Genomic DNA, 25,330 nt, shown 5'->3' on the forward strand with positions numbered 1-25,330 from the left:
AGCAAGACCAGGGCATTAAGCAACACCACACTGCTGGGAGGAACGACGGGAGGAATTCCTCGAACATCCCTTAGGATATTCAAAAGAAAAACGTCCACCGTTCCATCCACCAGAATGGTGCTCTGCCCGACTGCTCAGCCCTGGCTTCGTTCCCTGTTTATTCTTCCCTCACACCCATCCCAGAAAGGTACAGGAAATAAAAAGTTCACCAACTCATTTTATATACACTATTTATTCAGATAAAAAAAATTAACAAAAATCATTCTATGTACAAGCAACCAAATTAATTTTCTGAAATTGTGACCGAGACCCTGCTGGTCACGGATATAAAAGTTATAAAAATAAGAAAGGTACTCAGCTTTAAGTCCTATTGTCGGAGTCACACAGTTCTTATGGGAAGTCTCCAATCTCTGCAGAACTTTCTGTTGCTGTCGGTATTTGTGGGAATTCTAAGACTATCTTCTTGAAGCCATTCTTCTGATGCATCAGTAGATCAGTAGTTGGATTCAGGATACTGTGGGCTGTTGCGAGATGTCGCTGTCGCGTTCTGCTCTCCAAGATATTTTTTCTTCAGCTACAGTTGCTTCCCCATGTAGTGTTCGCCTGCAGCTTTATTCCCAAGGAATGGGCTAGAAAAATTCATACAAAGATCAGTTTTCTCCCAAAAGAAAAGCCTGATAAGAAATAAAGCTGAGTATCGAAAGAAACACGATCTCAGCAAAATCTCTGATCACAGCGTGGCATTATTAAAAATAAAAAGAAACAGAAAGAATTCTATCAATAAAATATTATAACTATGTACAGGAAATAAAGTAATATATTATATACCAGAGAAAAAGAAATAAAATTAGAAAAGTTTTTAAGTTTTATTTCAAGGAGAAAGTAGGTATCTGCTGTGTAAAAGAAATCAGTAAAAAACTCAGGGTTAAAACTAAATAGTCAAACTTACCCGTATATCTAACGGCCTACACACAAACACAATAATTTTTCAGATATTGTCTCTCATTTACGTGGTAATGAAAAATGAGCCGATACAAATTTGTATCGGTTTAAAAAGGTACCTTAAAAGAATTAAAGAAATTAATCTGACGATAGTAGGGTCGCTTGCAGAAATATATAGTACGAGGGACAAATACCAAGCGGAGCTTGGTGTAGCGTTCAATCGGCTGATTGAAACGTTACAAGAGTACAGAAAATATGCTATAATCGATTCGCTAATCTGAGACACAACTGTCTACACTACAATCACAATAAAAATGCACTATATAGAAATAAACAAATCAAGACACGTTGAATGTTCGAGGAGCACTCCCAAATTATGATTTTGGAGTGCTCCTCGTGCCTGTTTATTTCTAGTGCATCTTTATTGAGTTTTTAGTGTAGACAGTTGTGTCTCAGATTGGCCAATGGACTATATTTGAGCTGCAATGTTAAGGATACCTGAGATCATAGCTACGAAATAAAAATTCGTATTGAAAAATCCAGAAGCTCTTTGACAATCTTGGGAAGATTCTCTGCAACTTATCTAGCGCTCATCATTGTATATTGGAGTTAATGGGCAATGTAATGCTGGGTAGCATTTTTATTTCTCTTTGTAACTCAACAAAGAAATAGTTCTTGATTGTATTAGTTCATTTACAATAAACCTAATGATCTTTTATATGCTCTTCTATTGATAACAACAGAATTGGGAAGCAAACTGCATGGTAGATTAGTGAGATCAAAAGAGAAGTACAAGTTAAGAAACAAAAAAAGGAAAACATATCTATCAACAAAATCTACACAGCACTATCAAGATTATCAATCACAAAGAAGAAAAGTAAAGAATTTAGTATAAAGAGCAAAGCAAAACGAATGGTCAAACTTTGGTACAGCAATGGAAACCAATAGCAGCGAAAACCAAAAACTATTCTACAGAACCCTGAAAAACCTCAGAAACCAAAACAGGAAAGTGGCAGTAATCAACCTTCTTTCAAAGGATGGAACTCTCATAGTACAAGAACAGAAGAAAAAAGAAAGAGAGAGCATTTCAATGATTTATTAAATTCCTAATCTACGGCCCAAATTGATGACATCTAGAGAGAGGTACCCGGGGTAAACGAAGAAATCATAGAGGACCAAGTAATAGCAACAATCCAGCAGCTGAAATTAGCGAAAGCGGCAGGCTGTGACGACATATTCCCTGAAATGATAAAATTTTAGCATCAGCAGGACAACGCGTACTGGTATATCTTATTAATATGGCATATAGAACCAAAACAGTACCGCAAAATTGGACAACGTCCATTGTAGTTGATATTAAAAAAAGGTGAACCTAAATCCCGTAATAATTACAGAGGTATCTTGCTACTTAGTGTCCCAGGAAAAGTGTACGAAAGAATACTAGAACAGCGACTTAGAAATTTAGTGGAGGGAGATCTCACAGAGATCTCCCGGGAATTGCAGTGCAGATTCACACCGGGAAGAAGCGCCCACGATTTAACCTTCACATTAAGGCAGATAGCTGAAAAAAACCGTTGAAAGAAATGGACACGTATTTATGGGAATTATCGACCTCGAAAGTGCTTTTGATCGAGTCCCAAGGCAAATCATTTAGAATTCCTTAATCAGGAAAAAGTCCCGTATAATCTAACTCAGGGCTTCCCAAACTGTGCGTCGCGACGCCCTGGGGCGTCGCGGCTTTGTTCCAGGGGCGTAGCGTGTCAGCGCGGACTTTTATTCCATATTTTAAACTGATATAGTGATATTATATGACTGAAAATAATATTAACTGGGATAACTGTGTAGGCGTGTGTACGGTGGTGCCCGAGCGATGCCTGGACAGTATGGAGGACTACAAGCTCTCATCAAAACCAAGGCTCCAAGTGTAAAATGGACACATTTGTCATACATAGAGAGGCCTTAGCAGCAAAGAAATTAAACCTGAATTAAGTGTTGTGATGGATAGCATTATTAAAGTGGTGAACTACACACGACCCGTGAAATCAAGATTTTCAAGAACTTTGTGCACAAATGCCTTTAATTTATTAATACAACTCTCGTTGGCTGCCCAAAGACAACATACTCGGACATGTATACGAATTAAGAAATGCATTTTACACGTATCTACATTCAGAATCGCATAATATTGCGCAAAACTTTATTAATTCAGAGTTTATAATAAAATTAGCATACCTCTTGGACATGTTTAAAAAATTAAATGATCCTAATAAGTCTTTGCAGGGAAACAATACTCACATCCTGCCATTGGCAGATAAAATTACTTGGTTTCAGAAGAAGTTGTTCTTATGGAAGAGAAAATTAGAATATCAAGAAATTGACTGTTTCCCTGCTTTACAAGGAATTCTACAAGAAAAATTGATAGAAATCCTCGATCCCTCTTTAAAAAATATGTTTACGCAACACATGTCATCATTGAGCGAACATTTTGAGAAATATTTTCCCGAAGATCTGGAGCAATATGACTGGGTCAGAAACCCTTTCCAGTTATCCACACAATCGACACTTTCAACAGAGGAAGAAGAACAACTGACAGATTTGTCCTATGATTCTAACCTAAAGCTTTTGGAGCTCAGTTTCTCATGAATATCATGCCATCAGTATTTCTGCATTAAAGGTTTTATTACCATTTGCGACTTCGTACCTGTGCGAAACGGTCTCTTGCAGTTGCAGTAGTAATTAAAAACAAGTACAGGTCAAACATAAACGTAGAAAAAGAAATGAGGGTGGCAATTTCCAAACTGAAGCCCCGGTTTCATAAGCTGTGCTCAAAAAAGCAAGCACATCCCTCACATTAACCAGCCAGTTACATAAATAAATACCTATAATATCCCTTTTTATTTTTGTGCCTATGTTTTGGTTTCGTTCTTAATTTCTAATAAAAATTATAAATGTTCAAATAGTGTTTTTATTATAATATAACTATAACCTGTTACTAGGTTAGTACGAGTATTATATATCTATGGTTAGTACTAAAATTTGTAAGTATTATTGGGGGTTGGGTTCAGTGTTGCCATTGGTAGCGACTTATCGCGAAAATAGCGACTTTTTATGTGCTTTGCGACGTAGCGGCGATTTACAAAAAAAGCCATTTTGTAGCGACTTTCTGGAGCATAAAATAAAATATATCATATTTAGTTTAAAAAATACAATACATACAAAAAGCAATTATTGTATTTTTCGAAGTCCAATTATATTATATGACCATGAATTGATTTATTTGATATTTAAATCTGATTTATTTAAGAGCGTGGTGCTACTGATTACCAATTGCCTTGTAATATGACAGTTTTTGTTTTGCGCTTCTTTTTATTCGGGACTTTCCCGGAATACATCTACATCGTACAACAACTTTTTTATTTGCATATTTGCGTATATTTTTAACCCGTTTTGATTCAACATGGCGGCTGCGCATGCGCGTGCCACATAATAAGTGACACGCGCATATGCATGTGATGTTTTACCGATGCATCGAAAACATCAATGTATCGAAAAAAATGATCGAAAAACATCCATGCAAGCTTTCCGCTTGATGCATCGCAAAATACATCGATGTATATTTGAAATGAACACCTCTACCCCCCCCCCCCCCCAATTCGATTTTCAGCAGTGCAATGATACGTAGCGACCAAGGTTCATAAATAGACAGGTTGCATGGTACCTTTCCACCAATCAGCGTCGAGAATCTAATGGCGGGAGTGACGTCACCCAGAATGCTGCATTCAAATTCATTCACTTCACTCATTGAAATGAACTCGGAAAATAGGAATGTTTTTAATGATTGAAAATATATGTATATTTAAAAAAAATACGTTTGGATTTTTAATGACTATTTATTTAATATATTCTTTAAAAAATGTGGTAGATACCTGTAGAGTTACAAAAATCATAGAATATAATTGCAATTAAATATATGCAGTAGAATAGCATTACTACTTAATTAAAGCAGAAGTAGATTGTTTCTTGTGTTTATATATGGGACTAAATCATTCAAATATCCTAGGTATATTAATAATGGGTTGAATACAATTTACTTTTTTAAATGATTTTGAGTAGGTATATAATCATTTTGAATTGGGGATAATGCATGTAGTACATTATTATAAATTCCTTCTAACGTGTAAACCATGGTGAAAAAGAGATTTAACTAAAGATTTATGTACCTATCAAAATTAGTAGTTTTTCCCTTAAGTTTAACATAAGAGCATCTGATTACGTTAGGTACTGGATTATAATATCTAAAACTATTAAAACATTATGATTCCATTCAATAGGTACCTGTGAAGTTTTACATTAACAGTAAATTATAAAAAAAAAATACAATTTCAGTGCAACAAAGGGAATTTTCCCTATTTTATATATTCACTTGCTTTATAATTGTATATTCAAACGATCTTCAGATGACTGCAATATTAGGTTATAATTTTTTATGAAACAATTAGGTACATATAATAGATCTATTATCTATAGACTTAATTAGATATATTGTTCAATAAGTCTAAGCAGATTGTAACGTACACAAATGATGTAAACTTGATGTGAAGAACCGCAAGAGATATTACAGAACTGTATGTGGAGCTTAAAGAAAATGCGAAAGAAATAGGGCTAGGCGTCACTTCTTGTAAAAGAGTTTTGGGTTTAAGTTATTATACTAAAAACACTTAATGATATCTATAGATACATTATATCTCAAGATATAAACACAAATTAAGACACTAACGATATTTAATAACAAAATATAGCCTCCAAACCACGTATCCTATTATGTTTACAAACAATTCGTAAAATTGATCGTCTGGGTGACGTCACGATGACAATATTTCATTTGTCAATGTCAAAGTTACCATACAACCTATGGTATAGGGACCTTGCGTAGCGACAATGTAGCGACTTTTTTACCGCCATATGGGGATTTTCATTCTTCTCTACCTGGCAACACTGGTTGGGTTGAGGGGCGTCGAAAAAAAAATAGCAAAGTCCCAAGGGTGTCACAGTACGAATAAGTTTGGGAAGCCCTGATCTAACTAAAGCAATTAAAATTTTGTATAACGAAAATGCGAAGGTACACGTAAGACAAGGAAATAAGATCTCGGAATCTTTCAGGGAAAAAGTTGGAGTACGTCAAAGAGGCTGTCATAGATGAAATATTAAATTCATGCAAACAAATGACAAAAGCCTATCACATAGGATACAGATGCATGCAGCAGGTATCAATACACGCAATGACGTACGCGGATGACCTCGTTATTCTGGCACCTTCAGCAAACCAACTGCAACAAAATTTGGATATATGGAATAAAGCATTCAGTCACAGAGGATAGATGCCAGGAAAACACAAGTGATGAGTATACCGCATCAACAAGATTTCCATATCAGAATAGACGATGAAACAATTGAACAAGTGTTATGGTTCAAATACTTAGCAGAGTTAATTAAAGAAAAGGGAAATATTGAAACAGAAGTAAACAGCAGCATAGAAAACACCGAAAGACTTTTTCATGCTTTAGGGAAGACTCTGCTCAATAAAAAGGACAGACGAAGTTAAAGGTCTTTAATTCCATCTACGTGTCGACACTAGCCTATAGCAGCGAATTATGTATAATAAATCAACGGAATGCTTCGAGAATACAGGCTGTGGAGATGAAATACCTAAGGAGAGTACTTGGAGTCTCCAGGAGGGCAGAAACGAGCAAATCAGAAAGCGCTTGCAAACAAGAGCAGTTCTGGATAGAGTTGAAGAAAATGAGCTGCGATGGTTTGGCCACCTGAATCGAATAATCGAATGACAAATGGGTGACTTCCCAAAATAGTCTGGGAGTGCAAGGCGCAAAGCAAAAGAAAAAGAGGCAGACCTCAGCTATCATGGAGCACCAAAGAGAAGGTATTAACCAAAAGAAATGTAGACTTCAGGCAAGCCAAAACTTTGGCAAATAATAGAAGATAATGGAGAAGAACGTATACTGCAGCCCGACGATAAAAGAGTTATAACCTATTTTTAGATTTTAATTATGCCCCTACGTAGATATAGGAGTTTATATTTATTTCAGAAATGTAAAAATGTAAAATGTGAAATGTACAATTTTATTTTCGACAGCCGGACATTTGGCGTCAGCCGGTAAAAGAAATAAAGATTATGTATGTATGTAACAAAACAATACTTACATTCTCCATTTTCAACTTGTACCATCATTCCTCTATAGTACCTAGTACAGTTCAATATCCTTTTCACTTAACACAAATATAAAATTATATGTAGGTATACCTACTTAACCAAAAACTATAACCAAAATATTATGTTAAGTAAAATTTTTATCTCTGTTTAAATGATGACTATATTATGAATATCAAAAATCCAGTACATGGACCGTGAACTTTTCACTAAAACTCATCAAGCACGACTAAACGCGATAAAAATAACCATAATTATTGTTAAAAAAAACCAATTCAAATTACTTAAATTTGCAATTATCAAGGTTGTCACTACCAGTTAACTTTTCAATGGATAATGTTCCCACATTGGCATTGTAGCTGTACAATAATGTATCTTGCAGTCAGGTGTAGGTTGTATATTGTATAATATTTATATTCTTTTGTTCTACAATTAATTTTACTTTTAGAAACAAAATGTAAAAAAACTAAATTATTTAAATACATATGCATATAAAAACACTGACAAATAAGTAAAAAATATCGATTGTATGATGGTATAATTCATTTAAAAAGTTTAGAATTCCTCCAAATGGATTACAATTCTTCAGAACGTTTTCGGTTCAGTCAGACTATCATCAGTGAAACATTCTAATTGTAGTTGAAACTAGACCACATTTTGGTTCATAAAACGTTATGTTATAATATGGTTATAATATTAAATTGAAAAATTGAGATATATTGAACATAGATTTCTTTGTTCGAAAAAAGGGGCAGTTCGTCCAGCGAGTGATACACACCAACTGAGTTGGTCAGAGAGAAATAGAACTGAGACAGAAATACATTCAACATTTTCAAGGTAAGTTTCTGGAGAGTTTTCAAACATATTTTCAAACAAAATGGAAGACAATAGAGAAGCATTGTGTGAAAGAGTTAGTGTCGTTCACAAAACAGTTGAATGTTTAAGAAACTATAATATTCTAACAAAGAGCACAGTTCATTTGTTTAGTTAGACGAACGTATGGATTTTTGCTAAAGGTGGAATAAAAAGGATTTTTCAGGAGAGTAAAGGATTTGTAAATCCATAAGACACTCCGATACTGAAGAAAAAAAATACATAGGTATTTTATTATATTGAAAGCGAGTGGAAACACGCTTCCATGAACCATCTGCTATAATTTTTGATAACGCCCCATACATGAACCATCTGCTATAATTTTTGATAATGCCCCATTCATACCATTCGGAAATTTTAAATAAGCCAAAAAATTCCTTCAAAGGAGGCTAGCACAGAAGATAGAGCTGAAACAAATAGACGACATAGAAGATATAAACGTGAGCTGAGAGAAAATTAAAAACAACATTGAAGACGTAGCAACAGAAGCTCTAGGAAAACGCAAAGTCATACTGAAGAAAAGAAACAACAACAATACATCATGGTTCAGAAAAGAAATAAAAGAAAAATGTAAAGAGAAACGAGAGGCCTACATGAGGTATAAAACATCAAATACTCCAGAATCCAGAGACACCTTTAAAAGAATACGAAATAAAACAAAGAGTTAGTAAGCAGAACAAGAAAATAAACACTGGGAACAGTTTAAAAACAGGATGGAAAGCGACTTCTACGGTACACAAAAACAAATATGGAGATTCATAAGAAACCAACGGAAAGAAATGGCAGAATTGAAGTGTTGAATTGAAATTGAAATACAATAACATACCAGTAAACGAATGGGAAAGATGCCTGACGGAACTGTTTAAAGGAAATGAAAATAATAATCAACACAATAACGTACTTACCTGAATTAAGACACGAAACAGAAATCAGTTTTTAGGAAGTAGAGATAGCCCATAAATTCATTCAAAAATAGAAAGCCACCAGGACCAGACGAAATAACCAACGAGCTTCTAAAACACGGAGAAAGTATAAACCTCGAGATGATAAAACTTATACAAAAACTAGTATTTCACTGCAAGATACCAGATGAATGGAGAAACAGCATAATGATAATAATGTTCAAGAAAGGAGACAAATAAGACCCCCATCAATTATAGAGGTATAAATCTTCTAAACACCGCACTTAAGCTAACCTCAAAAGTCCTAACCAACAAAATCAATAAACTAACAAATTTATCAGATGAACAACAAGAATTCAGATCCGGAAGATCCTGCGTAGACGACGTATTTGTGCTAAGACAAATCACAGAAAAGGCCATCGAGTACAATAAACCAGCATATCTATGTATTATAGACCTGACAAAGATTTCCGGTCGCATCCATGTCGAAGACGTCTTACACGTTACACCTACTGTATAGAAGAAACATACCAATCAATATCATACAAACCATCGAAAATATCTACTTCCATAATCGAATACAGGCAAAGATAAATGGAAAACTAACACAGTTTATACCAGTAAAAAGCGGACTTAGACAAGGTGACTCGTTAAGCCCACTTAGAGATGCATCAAGTCAAACTAGTTTGATTTTATTCAACAAACTTGACTTGACTTGAAAACCAAAATTTTTTTGTAAAAAAGTTTGACTTGACTTGATTTCGATATCTTTAGGTTTGACTTGAAATCAAACTTCTTCAAAAAGTTTGAAGTTTGAATATCATATTGCGCAACGGGTTTATTCTATTTAAAAGCGTATCGACTTTTGTTTTGCCTTATTTGGATAGGTCTGAATCTGTACTCTGCTGCTCCGCAAATTAGTTTGTATTTCATATTAACAAGTATATGCTTGACTTGTTTAAGTTCGTTTTGAAGTGTGTGCTTTGTGAAATAATATCTGACCTGAATATTTTTCGGCTCAGAATAAGTACCAGATCAAATTGAGTCTGATTTTGAAGGTGTCCCTTCTCTTCCACTGCAGAAATTAAGAGAAAAAAATCTGTAGTCGAAGCAGAATTAATTAAGAAAAATAAATATACTGATTTATTTGATATTGCGGCAGGTGATATCAAAACAATGAAAATTGAAAAGTGCATATTTGTATTATGTAAAAATAAAGAACAGCGTATAAAATGACAAATGGTGAACTAATTCTTTAAGACGACATTGCAAAGTCGCAAAAAATTCATTAAACCTACTCTATCACAAATATAATATTTTGTTGTTCCTTCATAAATTTTTGTTAAAGGGGCCGTTCAAGTATTACGTAACGCAATTTTTGAAGCTCTTACAACCTCTTTATCCTATCTGTATCTTTTCATCTTTCGTTGTGAAGAAAGGTCCAGCTATTTATTGCAAACACGTGTTACTGTGTTTGATCTGGTTAATACAAATTTTAAGATTTTTTCACTTGAATACTATTGTCCTATTGTAACATGAGCGGAGCGTGAGGGGGCAATATAATACAATCCAGGGGTTCTATGTAAAATATAAACCAAAGTTGAAAAGTTGGGAGATTGTGATTTCGTAGTTATTTTTATTTAAGTTAAAAACAATGTTACGTAACGCGTTGTTCAAACCCCTCCCCCCGTATAACGCGCCGTAACGTTTAACATGACCCCCCACCCAACTTGCGTTACGTAAAACTTAAAAGCTTCCAAAGTAACTTACTCTTGGTATGATAAAAAACTATCCAACGAATTATTTGTTTTAATCTAGTAACACTCAAATTTAAAAAGGTTATATCGATAAAACGAAACTTGCCAGCAAGCAATTCTATGCATACAGGGCAGTTTCATAAAATTTACCCTCTATTGACTATAATCGCTTCCTGTATCAAGATTCTTTTATGTGGCACTCATTGTGTTATTAATTTTCTTATCTTAATTGGCAACTAACATGTCAGTCTCGACAAAAAAGTATATCTACTAAATAAATTATTTTTTAAACTCTTTAAAACTAGTTTGACAAACAGTTTGAATTTTCAAACCTGTACGATTGACCAGTTTGACTTGACTTGAATTATTTGTCAGAAAGATTGACTTGAGTTTGACTTAAAATTAAGTCAAATTTAAGTGAAGTTCAAACATTCAAGTCAAACTTGTGCAACTCTAAGCCCACTGCTCTTAAATATAATAATGGACGAAATAATAGAAGCAGTACGTAAAGGTCATGGTCACAGAATGGGGAACAATGAAATCCAAATATTATGTTATGCAGACGACGCCGCATTGATCGCCGAGACAGAAGACGATCTCCAAAGATTAACACACATGTTATATACAACAGCAGAAAAAAAGCGATATGATAATATCAGCAGAAAAAACCAAATGTATGACAACATCTAAATACTCACTACGATGTAAAATCGAAATTGATGGGAAAATAATAAAGCAGGAAGCAAGGTTTAGATATCTGGGAATAGATATAACTAGTTACGGAGATGTTGAAGAAGAAGTACGACAACAAAGCTTAAAAGCAAGAATAAGCAAGAACAAGATACAAAAGAAAGAATCTATAAAGCAGCAATTAGATATAGACGGCGGAGACAAGACCTGACACATCTAAAACGAGACGACTACTAGAAACAACAGAGATGAAAATACTCCGACGAATATCAGGGAAAAGTCTGTTGGATAGGGAGAGAAGCGAAAATATAAGAAGAGCATGCAACGTAGAAGACATAAATGGATGGGTGACAAAGCGGAAACAGGAGTGGAACGAACACAAATGGACGAAGAAGTATTGGCAGACCAAGAAAAAGATGGTGCGATAATTTAAACAATTTAGGAGGCTAATATTGAAGAAGAAACAGACTTTAAAGCCTATATACAAGAAGGAAGAAGAAGAAGATGTTCGAAAATGTGAAAAGGTAATACAAGAATGTTGAATGCGTGAAAATTGCATTGAAGCTATTTACTCAGTCATCATCTACAATCCAAAGGAAGATACCAACGACAGTGATTAAGAGTATGGATCTAATTCTTACTTTCACTGTAAGACAATATGTTTTCATTTTGTAATTAAGAAAAATTTTGAGAGTTATTATTATTATTTTATTGGTAAATAGTTACCACTACAATTTAGAAACAATAGAATTTGTGATTGTCTTCTGTTTTTGCAATAATAATTGTGTATTTCTCTAAATGAGAATTTGCTATTATCTTTCTCAGCACAGCGAACCGTTAAGTCAAAGCTTTCATCCTTAATCCAAAATAATCTCAATTTCGTGAAATAGACTATAGTCATTAAGTCATTGAGCTGGCCTCTAAGATAATTTATAATTTTACCTCAAAAAAGCTTTTTTATTAAAATATAGGTCGAAACTGGGAACAGGTGTATGTTCTCAAAAAAAACATTGATAGTATGTAAAATTATTTTATCTACTCTATCTCATATTATGTATAGGTTTTTACTTTGTGAAATCTGTCATTATAGATAGCACTCCGTGAAGGATTTAAAGTGTGCGTGAAGTAACAATGTATTTTAAATGGAATTTACTTTTTCGCACTGTTTTTGGCACACTTTCATATAATCAAATATCCTTAACTTTCGCGTTGTCATGGTGATGACACGTGAGCAATAAATTACATCAAATGTTTTGACAGTTTTGTGGTTTGAAAGAAGTTATAATTTTTAAATATCAAAGTTCTAAAAATTTTAAAATAGAAATGAATTCCAGTGACGAAGAGTTACAGTTTTTTTATTTGTTTATCGTAGATAAAATATTGTATGAAACTGTGCGTGAAGTACTTTTTGAGAACTTACGCAATGTATAGCACTCGCTCAGCTTTCACTCGTGCTCTAAGCATCGCGTGCGTTCGCAAAAAGCATACTGCACGAACTGTTTCCTAAATAACTATATTAAAATCAGCTAAGTACTTTCCGCATGTCATATGCCATCTTCAGAGTTTCGTCGTATAGGAGGATATAAATACCTCATGGAAGAGTAATCGTCGACAGAAAACGTATTAATAGCTATTTGTATAACCAGGGAGGAAAGTGCTACTTTTCCTCCTGAGAATGAAGTTTACTGCCCTACGCGTAGCGGAGGGCAGTAATCATTCGAGAGAAGAAAAGGCACTTTACTCCCATGTTATCCATAAAATATGATTTTTCCATCTTCCTCAAATATCAAGTAGTTTTTTCATTTTTAAATAATTTATTTGTGTAACTAACTGACAATAGTTATTTATGAAACAGTTCGTGAAGTATGCTTTTTGCGAACGCACGCGATATTCAGAGCACGAGCGACAACGGAGCGAGTGCTATACATCGCGTAAGTTCGCAAAAAGTACTTCACGCACAGTTTCATACAATATTTTATCAATGATGAACAAATAAAAAAAACTGTAACTCTTCGTCACTGGAATTTATTTCTATTATATAATTTTTAGAACTTTGACATTTAAAAATTCTAACTTCTTTTAAACCACAAAGCTGTCAAAATTTTTGTCGTAATTTATTGCACATTATGTCATTACCATGACAACGCGAAATTTAAGGATATTTGATTATATGAAAGTGTGTTAAAAACAGTGCGAAAAAGTAAGTCCCATTTAAAATACATTGTTACTTTACGCACACTTTAACACTTCACGCACTGCTATCTATAATGACAGTTTTCACAAACTAAAAACTTATACATAATATGACATAGAGTAGATAAAATTTATTAGAGCACTAAAACTAACAAGTAGGTACAGTATAACTGTCAACTGTCAAATATAAGTCAAATTATTAATGTAAACACTGTTAAATCAAAATAACAATTTACTGTTTTTACCATTCGGCAAAATACAGGGTGCTCTATAAATAAACGTTAAAATGTATAGATACTTACGTAATAGATAATAGAATATTGTATATTATTGCGTCAATAAGTTATTTCATCAATGACATACCATGACGTCACTTTTACTTTTCCTCCCTAGGGAGGAAAAGTGCTTTTACTCCCTATAGGGAGGAAAAGTACGACTCTGCTCCCTACAATCAGGTTAGAAATAGTATAGATACTTTCGGTAGAGATAGGTGGAAAAAATATTACAGGACCAACGCCTCTCTTATTGGGGTAAAAAACTCTTCTTCAAAACAATAAAATTTACATTTAAATGTGTTTCTTAACCAATGGCTGCCTAATTTATTCTTAAAATGTTTATACAGTTGAGTCCCTGAATCTTTACCCGTGCGTCATCATTTAAAGCATACGAAATAAGTCGATGATAAGTCGGAAATTGAAATTTACTAAACGCAACAGCAAGTCACTTACCGTCATACTGTTACTTGCTGGTGCGTTTAGTAAATTTTAATTTCCGACTTATCATCGACTTATTTCGTATGCTTTAAATGATGACGCACGGGTAAAGATTCAGGGATTCAACTGTAACTAATAGAGTGCTAAAAATATAAGAGTTTAAAAAATATTTCACGTAGTTCAAATTGTTGACTGTTATTTTATTTTTGGCTAAACGCTTCCTAAGGTAAAATGAAGATTAAATACCTAATAGCTTACACATGGAAAAGACAATAATATGTGATCAAAATCTCAATCTAAAATTTAAAATTTTGAATGCGATGCACGTAACTGTAAAAAGGATAAAAGAGAAGAAAAGAAGTTGAATATTAATTACCGAATTATATATTATTAACCTGATTTATCACGAATTCATTAAATAAATAATTTTTTTAATTGATAAAATAGTAAAAATTCCACTTACATAAACTTTTAGTGTAATCAACAAAAGGATGCACATAACATATGTATTTTTGAAACACCATCACTATCAGTTCACACGAAAAAGCACCAGTCGTCTGTTAATAATTACGGGAGCTAACAATACCACAACTAATCAACCAACTTTTAATTGGCAAATACATGAATATGAACCCATAAATAAGAGTGAGAATCTACTAGTTCTAAATTATTTCAAACAGTTGCAGGCCGTAGACTTTTCTATTTTTAAAGTCCCTTTTCGAAAATGTAACTTAAAGTAGGCAATATCGGAAAAGAAAATAAACGTTTCGTGCGATAACTGAACTGCGTTGGCTGAATGGCTTAAAAAATTTACAAATTTGTGTACAGTCATTTAATTGATTAAACTCCCGTTCTAATTTAGATCATGTTTATTATCGTTACCGCAGAATTTTTTAGGATTAATTGTGACTCATTGCTTTCATACAGGGGAAAATCGAATAGTTTAGTTTTATTGTTCTCTTTCATGAATAAATTATTGAATATTGTGTAAACTAAATAGAACTAAACTGAGTATTGTGAATATTTTTCTTGTTTTTAAACTATTGATGTTTGTTGAAGTACCTACAATAAGACAAATAAAAACTACTAATCAATTAATAAACTGTTATATTGATTGATATTGATTGCTGAACTGTTAAAATTAGTATCCTTCGCTGTGCATGTAGGCCTATACGAGTTCCGCTTTAGTTATAACGAGGGTTTGGGGAATTATTATGTATTTAAAATTGGTAAAATAAACATGCAGTTATACATTAAAAAGCCTGCCTAAAAGGTCTAGTCCAGGGGTTCCCAACCGGTGGTACGCGTACAAATTTCAGGTGGTACGCGTCACGTGGGTAAACAAGCGATTACGCTGGGCTTCTGTCTGCGACAGTTCTAGTGCAGTTGTTGTGCTTCCATATTAAGCTATAAAGCAGTTTTTAGTGAACCCTGGGACTTCCAAAGGATAGTGTTAAAAAACCTAAACCGCAGGCCAGTATAGTTTTATAGTGAAGTCTGGCACAGAAACTATTGACAATCCTATTCCTCAATGTGTTGCGTGTTTCGAAACGCTTTCGAACCAGAGCATGATGATTTCTATATTGATACGTCACCAAACACACAAGGCACTCTGATGTGGTTGATAAGCTGATCGAATTTTTTAAAAGAGAATCTATTTTTTTAAGAATGATAATAAATGCATGACTAGCTTTGTAAGTATGATACTAGCTTAGTAAAGGCATCCTTGCTAAATATAGAATTGCAAAGGGTGAAAAGCCTCAAATAATAGGTGAGACTCTTTTACCACCGGAAATGGTCCAAACCGTGTTAAGAGAAAAGGCAGCCAAAGAAATTAGAAAAATACCATTACCAAACAACACAGTGAAAAGGCGAATTACTGATATGTCTTCCAATATTGAAGAAAAACTTTGTTTAAAACTTCAAGAATGCACATATTTTGCACTTCAAGTAGACGAAAGCACAGATAATACAAACATGGCACAACTACTCAACTACTCGTATTTGTACGATTTGATTTTCATAAAAATATAATTTTAACTTATATAACATTTCTATAACTTCTTTAGAAGAGTTTTTGTTCTGCAAACCGCTTGAATCAAACACTACAGCGGAACTCATATATCAGGTAAATTGATAGGATTAACAGCACAAATAAAGAAAATTGTTCCTGAATGCCGAAATATACATTGTGTCATACGTACACCGAGAAGAATTAGAATTAGAAATAAATAGTAAATATATTTCTATAAAATTAGGATCGGGGGGGCGGCTTCCATTCAATTCATGCCCCCCCCCCCCTCGGTATTGGTGATACGCCAAAATCTTCAACATATTTCAGGTGGTACGCAGTCGCTAGAAGATTCTGAACCCCTGGTCTAGTCGGTTAAGATAGTGAAAAATTCCTCCAGCGATATTCCATAAATAAAAATACCATGTTATACATCAGAGTTTTCCAGCAAAAAATATTTAAGAGCACTCATACCCCCCCCCCCCCCCAAAAAAAACGTGTGTTTTCGTTTTTTGACAATATCTTCGTTTGTAATCATCGTAGAAACTTCAGTTTTTTAGTTTGCAGGATTTTTTATTGCCTACTTTTTTTCCTTTCGAAATTTTTAAACTTTGTTTAAAAAAACTAGGCCGAACAAAATGCCGAAAAAAAAATATTCTTTACTGGGTGTCAAATTATCCCCATGATTGGTTTTCAGATTGGTTTTTATAAGAAAATCATTTTTCGGTATTTTCTTTAATCACTTTGATTCCTGATTCAATTTTAGAATCATTTTCTGCCTTATTTTCCTTCAAGTAGGTATATTCCAAAAAAGAACAAAAAAATTTCAACCCTACTAGTGCCCTAGTCCTCAACAGAACCTCGAAAAAAATCGAAACGTAATATTTCGTTTTTTAATGATATCTTTTACGGTTCTACTCTTCGTAGAATGTTCCCTTTTATTTTAATTTGTAGGTTCTTTGCTTGCCTACAACATGTTATTTTATACAAAATTTATGGCGCGAAATTAAAATTGTTTAACGCTTTTGAAATGTTTATATAGGGTGTTTGGAAACAAGTGTGAGCCACTTTAAGAGACAATTCTACATAAAAAATTATGATAATAGGCTTAATAAACATATGTCCGCAAATGTTTCGTTTCTGAGATACGGGGTGTTGAAATTTTTCTGACAAACTGACGATTTATTTATTGCTCTAAAACCGGTTGAGATATGCAAATGAAATTTGGTGGGTTTTAGGAGTAGATTTTTAAGGGGTTTCTAAAAATTGTTTTGATCGAATACTTTTGTAGCTGATGTAGAACAGCATTGCATTTTTATTTATGCAATAGCGCTAGGGGTATTTTTCACTATCTTAACCGGCTAGATCCATTATGCATAATATATGTATATATCTCTGGATCCTGTGAATAAGCACATGTCAACAAATTATAAAAACGGAGACATTTATGAACTTAACAATATTCCTGCTTATAGATAGGTATAAGCAAATAAGACCAATATCTTTAAATCTAGCAAATGATAAGAATGTGGATATTAAAACATCTCGAAAATTATTAAACGTAACAGAATAACTAGTCTTACACTGTTTACATAAATATTTGTGATTTGGAAATAAGCAGATATGAACACTTATTTGCTTATTCACCACGCGATTTGTAGGATTGTGTACACTTAAATGTAAAAATGAAGACACTTTTCTACAATAAAGACCTTAGATTAGACCAGAGAGTAAGAGCTCTGAAATTTTGCGTGATTTCAATACTACAATATGGAGTTGAAAGCTGGACACTGAAGTAAGAACACGTAAATAAGCTACAGTCATTTGAAATGTGGTGTTAAAGAAGGATGCTTAGAATAGCAAAAATAAGAAAGTTACAATATCTGAGACACTTAATTATGGGACAGCGATATGAAATGCTTAGGGTGAAAATACAGTTTAAAAATTTTAAGGGGCTAGTTTAAATGAAGTTCGATAGAATTTTCAGAGCAGCCGCACATAGTGTAAAGATAGTAATGATGATATGCAACCTCCGATTGGGAGGCGGAACTTAAAGAAGTAGGTACCTACATTTAAATAGTATATTTATACTTCTTTACTAGACCTTAGATATGGCCCAGTAAACCATAAAAAATTTAATATCGAATTTAATATCTGATAAGTCATAATATGACTTATAAAATAGAAGGGTAGTGACCCTCAGGTCGCGACCCTTCCTTACCTCGTCGCCAAAATGACGATTTATAGATAGGTTATTTTGTGTATGCCACTAATTTTTCGTCGCCATCGTCTTTTTGGCGACGAGGTAAGAAAGGGACGCGACCTGAGGGTCACTGCCCTTCTATGTTTTGCTTAGAAATACACGTTATAAGGTTAAATCTTGATAACTTGTTTCGATATTTCTTATTAGAAAACATCAATTTTATTTTACAACTGGCAACCCTCTAACCTTAGCCAAAATCGGAAATAATATTATACTTACATATCAAGAAATCTTAAAAAAAAGGTCAAATAATTAAATAAGAGGAAAAATTAAAAGGCAACAAAAGAAAATAATAAAAGAATAATTCGTGATACAACGACAAGCAAAAACAAATCAGCTGTAAATAAGATTAATAAATTATAATTAGTGAACATTAAAAGGGGGTCGAAAGTCAATTAAATCTTTTCATTTCAATTACTTATAAAATAAAAATGTATACCATTTTTATTCAGTTGCAATGCGAAGGCAAAACAATCTTACTTTTCAATTAGAATACGGAGCGCAGTCCAGTCCTCTGAATCGCGATTTTCGGCTCTTATTGGAGCCTCATCGGAGAGGACGTAGGCACTGTTCTCCATATCCTAAATGACCAGCACCGAGAGTTTTTCCCACCCATTGCAACCGAAGTGAAGGTATTAGGTGACTAGCGTCATCTGGCAATTGAAAGATAAAGTAGTTTTCAATCCTAATAGCAAAATTAATAATATTGAAAATATTAAAAACATTACTAAAAGATTTTTAAATTGAAAACTTATTGGTACCCTTTCCTGGTGACACCTCCAAGGCTTCTACAATTTGCAAGCACATGGATGCTGCAGTGAAGACAAAGGGAAGGAAAAATAAATGAATTGCATAGTGTAGAATTCCTTCCCTTTGTCTTCACTGCAGCATCCATGTGCTTGCAAATTGTAGAAGCCTTGGAGGTGTCACCAGGAAAGTGTACCAATAAGTTTTCAATTTAAAAATCTTTTAGTAATGTTTTTAATATATTCAATATTATTAATTTTGCTATTAGGATTGAAAACTACTTCATCTTAATTATCATAACTTTATTAAATGCATAATTAAATTTTTGAATATTATTCTGACTGTTGCATCTTCTGAGTCGTCGTAATCTGTTGAATATAATCGTAGTCTGTTGAATAAGACAATAACCTCTTGTTCAGATGTACATTTTATTCTTATGTTAATGGAGCAAAACCTACTAGTCCAGAAAGCCACTGCGCATCCGCTAAGAAAAATATTCTAATTCAGATTTTTTGCACAATCTTACTCAAAAAGGACTCCTTTTAACAAATTTGCATGTTGCCAGGACAAAAGGTGGTCAAAAATTTTTTAAACGTTTTTTTTTTGTTTTTCTCCTAAAATTTTTTTTTGCATGGAAAAAAGCTTTTTTTAGGTTTTTTGGATCATTCCAAACAGAAAAGGTCTTTAGTGACTTTTCTCTAAAAATGATAGTTTTTGACATCTGTATAAATAATTATGTAAATGTTTTTATTACTGAATAGATAATTGAAGAACCTTTCAAATGAGCTAGCACACGACCCCTATTCTCATTTAAAAAAAATCATCGATTACGTCATCACGTCCAGATGGATGACGTCACTAGTATATCATATATGCCACAATATCATAACTTAAAAATAAAAATCGACCTGTTTTGGGATTCTTCCTTAAAGTCGCCGGTTTATGAAATAACGAATTTATTCCTTTTATTTGCACCATACTGTCCGTGGAAAATAGTGTCGCGCACGCTTGATTAGCAATTAAAAAACAAAGAAGTTTTGAATATTGTATTGCAAAAAACTCTTAGGGATTTCATCAATCGATGTTTAAAGAATATCTACCTACCTTGGCAACATTCAAATTTTCAGTTTTTCACATAGTTTTTGAGGACTAAAAATGGCCGATTTCGCAATTTTTCAATTTTTATTCGCTTATATGTCAAAAACTATCATTTTTAGAGAAAAGTCACTAAAGACCTTTTCTGTTTAGAATGATCCAAAAAACCTAAAAAAACTTTTTTCCGTGCAAAAAAAATAATTTTAGGAAAAAACAAAAAAAAACGTTTAAAAAATTTTTGACCACCTTTTGGTCCTGGCAACATGCAAATTTGTTAAAAGGAGTCCTTTTTGAGTAAAATTGTGCAAAAAATACGAATTAGAATATTTTCCCTAGCGGATGCGCAGTGGCTTTCTGGACTATACATTTTGACAGTTAAAAATTAATATATTTACCAGCTCTAACTAATTTTAACAAAGATTCAGGAAGATGTCATAAAATTAAATAGATTACAAAGAAGCAAGTTAGTTAAGAGCAGCAATTTATTAAAAGTTTACACTGATGTCTTGATGACACAACTCTAGATTTTGGCGAGATAGCCTGATACGAAAATAGTTACTACAGGCTAGACGTCCAGTTACCTATAGATTAGTCCAAAAATACTGTAACATAATAAAATGTAGGTTGGCATCTTGCGTGTTGGTCTAATAATTTATTTTGGGTAAACAGTGATGACGTAAATGTTGACGGAAATAATTTGTACTTGATGAATTTAGGTAACGTTAAAGAGAAGCTACAGTCGGAAAAATGAAAGAATACCCATGAACGAACATATAAAACACGCTGTATTTTCCTGTCACCGTGTCACAAAGAAAATTATCCAGTGCAAGTACATGTATCAATAATTATTACATGTACTTGCGCTGGCCAATTTTTTGTGTGACACGGTGACCAGAAAATACAGCGTGTTTTTTATGTTCGTTCATGGGTATTCTTTCATTTTTCCTACTGTATTGCAATGCTAGATAGTATTCTTAAATATGTATATGTTTACGAATGTCGCATAGGTGGCGAGATATAATTTTTAGGCTTGGGTTTGGTAAAAAGATCTGTGATGTTGACAGATATTTATACGTTAATTCACACCATCATCCTGCACAATTACAATCGGTTATCAAAACCTTAATAACATGATCTAAGAAACTGACAGATGAGGACACTAATAACGAGACAATGCACAAGGGTAAAACAACTTTAATAAAACAAAATAGCTACTCCACGTTTACAATTATTGAAACAAATTCCGAAACCAAAGATTTAATCAACAATAATCAACTTCAATATATGTAGTAAGTTGTGTGTGTGTGTGTGTGTTTGAGAATTATTGGTTTCGTAGTCAATGTCCATTCGACATCTTACCCTTTTGGAGATATAGTTAGTTTTCAACCCATGACTCGGTTTCCACCAACCATCTAGCTGCCGTTCGCAGTATATCAATTAATGACCTTTCTATCTGTCTATGTAGCCCATGTTATCCATTTTAGGACGCAGGCCTCCCTTTCTTGTCTCCATCTGTGTTTGAGCTAAGTTCATCCATCTGGAACCGGCTTGCCTCTTCAAGTCATCAACTAGGGATGGGAAGAACCTACCGGTTTAAACCTAAAACCGGTTTTTTACTTCGCAATAACCGGTTTTACCGGTTGTTTTTTTGTCCCGGTTATAACTGGTTTTTCCTTTTTAAAGTAAAAACCGGTTATTAGGTTTTTACATTGATTAGGATTAGGTTAGGTATTATTTTGGATCCCAATCATAATTATTATTCTCAAGTAATTATTCCAAACAAAACCACAATTCAAATTTTATTTTATTTTATAAAATACAGAAGCAAACTGAAAGTGCAATCTCACATCAGCCAGAAACAATTATTAAGTTTTATTATAATATTTCCTTGAAAATGTATTTGTAATCATAATATTTACATAAGAAGTGATCTGGTTGAATTAGACGCAAACATCATCTATTTTTCACACTTAACTCTTGACATTGAAAGTAGTTGAATGACTTTTTCTGATTACCAAAAATAATGCTCTGACTATGAATATCGAATTACTGATTACGAATACGAATCTCCAAGAATTTCGCTACGTTTTCAAAACGATACACTCATACAGGAAGTATTAAATGAGTTAAAATGTACCTATTCTATAAATATAAATGAGTTAAAATGTACCACTAACACAAACGTGTTAAAAGTATGTTCTTTCGATAGTACTAATTTTGATCATATTGATATTGAGAAAACCGGTTTTTGCAAAAACCGGTTTTTTTTGGCCGGTTATAACCGCCAGGTTAAACCGTAAGCAAAAAAAAAACGGTATAACCGAAAACCGGTGTTTCCTCAAAAACCGCCATCCCTATCATCAACCCATCTCATCTGTGGTCTTCCTCTACTTCTTTTGTATGTATTCGTATGGTCTCCAGTGTAGTATTTCCTTGTTCCACCTATCGTCTCAGTGTCTGATGTTGTGCTCCGAAAATTTCCATTTAGATTCGGCTACTTTTTCTCTTACAGCTTTCAACTTTGAACTTTCAATATTTCGAATCCACTCGTATCGTTTTTTGTCATTCAAGTGTATTTGCAACACCTGTCTTTCCATTGCTTTCTATGTTTTTATAAGTTTATCCATATTATGTATTTTTGGTTAGCGTCCAAGTTTGCGCTCCATACATGATTACTGGTAACACACACATAGGTTGAAGGATGTTGCGCAAATTTCTTATTCTTTAGGATGTAGCTCAATTTGCCAATTGCCGCCCATACCAATCTTATATGTCTTTTAATTTATTTTGTTTAATTTTCTCTGCTAACTTCTATTACTTATTATCGCCCCAAATATTATATTCTCGTACTTGTTCTATTTCACTTCCTCGAATTGTGATGGCAGTATCTTGTTCTGTGTTTGTCATCGTCTTTGTTTTGCCTAAATTCATTCTTAAATCTACTGTTTTTGCTTGGTGTTCTAATTCTTCGTTCAGTTCTTCTTTACTGTTGGCTATCAGGATGATATCATCGGCGTATCTAGGGTGATTCAAGTACTGCCCATTTATTTTGATTCCTTTATTTTCCCAGTGTAATTTCTTGCATACCTGATTGAATAGCTTTGGTGATATGGTGTCACCCAGCCTTATTCCCCTTTTTATCGCTATAGTGTTTACATATTCGTGCAGTTCTATTCTGGTTGAAGCATTTCTGTAGATGTCTATTAATTCTGTGTATCGGTAGTCTATTCTGCTACTATGTAGTGAGTTTTTTATAACCCAGTGGTCAAAAGTGTCAAAAACTTTTTCAAAGTCAACAAAAGCGATGAAAATCGGTATGTTATATTCGTTGGTTTTTTCTATAAGGATATCCATTATCAACAGGTGGTCACACTTGCTAAAACCTTTCCTAAATCCTGCTTGTTCTTTTGAATGATAACCGTCTAATTTTGATGTTAAGCGGTTTGAGATCATTTTTGTAAACAATTTATAAATTGTGTTGAGAAAGGTAATTATTTAAATCAGATTTTCTCCTTTTTCGTGTAACAGTATTGGAATTAACTCATTCCAATCACTGGGGATCGTTTGGATAGGGTGACCTTTCTAGCTAAATCAAAATAAAAACCACCATTATTTTTGCGGAGGGAATTATTGTCAAAAACATTTATTATTAGGTATTTTTTAAATCCGACTCTGTTACATAAAATAGCTTTATTAACCTTTCCGTGGCCGTGCGGGGCAACTAGGTTACCCCAGATGCGGTTTTGTCTTTATAACTTTTCAAAATATTTTTATTTATTTTTATCCCTCCAGGTAATCTTCGAAAATATATTACTAAATCGTTTTTTTTTTATAAAAATTATAAAATATAATTTAAATTTTATACTAAAATTGAAATTAACTCCTTGGGGCGCACAGTGCCAGAAATCCCTGCCAGAGACATTCAACAATATACAAGTCGAAAATGCAGCTTATGTGCCAGGGCACGTGATAGAAAGACTCAAATATGATGTAGTACATGCAGAAAACCAATTTGTACCATACATCGAGAAGAAAGTAAAACATAATATTTATGCCCTGACTGTAAAAATCAAGAATAAAATCAAATTGTAATTACGGGTAAAAATAAAAAAATGTAAATCTTTTTAATAATAAAAACAAATTATTTCAGTTACTAGTGCCTTATTATATAACTTTTCAAACAATAATGTAAAATTTAAATGAATTATTAAAGTATTTTAGTGGGGTAACATAGTTGCCCCGCACGGCCTGCAGCGTAAGTTTTTATAGCACGGTTCCGGAAAGGTTAAATACCTACGATTTGTATGGCTTTTAGAAATACAAGTAGGTACTCACAATAGTGTTTTAAAAAGACCTATTTCAGTCAAAAATAATTGACATGCTGGAACCATCAGAAATTAATATTCCTGTAAACAACGAAAATTTATAGATTGATAAAAATACATTAGCGCCTGCATGGTAGTGATGTTGACTATAGTTACTTTCGAGTATTCGTTACAAAACGTTACTTTTGAATAAAGTAATCATTTACAGTAGATATTCATTACTTTGATTACTATGATTACTTTTGTTACTTTTGTATTTGAGTACCGGTAATCATATCGAAAATCGTATTTCTCAGTAGGTAGGTATTTTGTATAAAGTAATCATTTACAGTATTTGTTACTTTGATTACTATGGTTACTTTTGTATTTGAGTACCGGTAATCATATCGAGAATGATATTTCTAGTAGGTAGGTATTTTGCATAGGTATTCCGGTATAACAACGACCTTCACCGATCTGTTTACGGGATAAAAATGATTTGATTACTATGATTACTTTTGTATTTGAGTACCGGTAATCATATCGAGAATCATATTTCTCAGTAGGTAGGTATTTTGTACAGGTATTCCGATATAACAACGACCTTCACCGAT

General features: G+C 33.3%; 1 protein-coding gene and 1 long non-coding RNA gene across 7 annotated transcripts in view; both read right to left on the minus strand.

Annotated features, from left to right (window-relative positions):
• Positions 1-25,330, minus strand: part of LOC114325330 (probable beta-hexosaminidase fdl) — a 430,895-nt gene that overhangs the window by 359,207 nt on the left and 46,358 nt on the right. Inside the window, exon 1 of one of the 6 annotated variants that reach the window (XM_028273371.2) lies at positions 14,760-15,010. The exons of 2 other annotated variants lie outside the window; for them this stretch is intronic. In XM_028273371.2, coding sequence (XP_028129172.1) covers positions 14,760-14,820 — 61 coding nt within the window. In that variant the 5' untranslated portion in view covers positions 14,821-15,010. Of the gene's footprint in view, positions 1-7,161; positions 7,383-14,759; positions 15,011-25,330 lie in introns of those variants that run through there. 3 more of the 6 variants (XM_028273373.2, XM_028273372.2, XM_028273376.2) reach the window with 3 other exon arrangements.
• Positions 214-2,271, minus strand: LOC126879623 (uncharacterized). Its single transcript, XR_007696160.1, has 2 exons — positions 950-2,271; positions 214-629 (listed from the first exon to the last, which is right to left on the minus strand). It is a non-coding gene; the product is annotated as an uncharacterized LOC126879623 (long non-coding RNA).

The sequence above is a fragment of the Diabrotica virgifera genome, chromosome 1 (genome assembly GCF_917563875.1).
Source record: "Diabrotica virgifera virgifera chromosome 1, PGI_DIABVI_V3a".
Lineage (NCBI taxonomy): Eukaryota > Metazoa > Arthropoda > Insecta > Coleoptera > Chrysomelidae > Diabrotica > Diabrotica virgifera.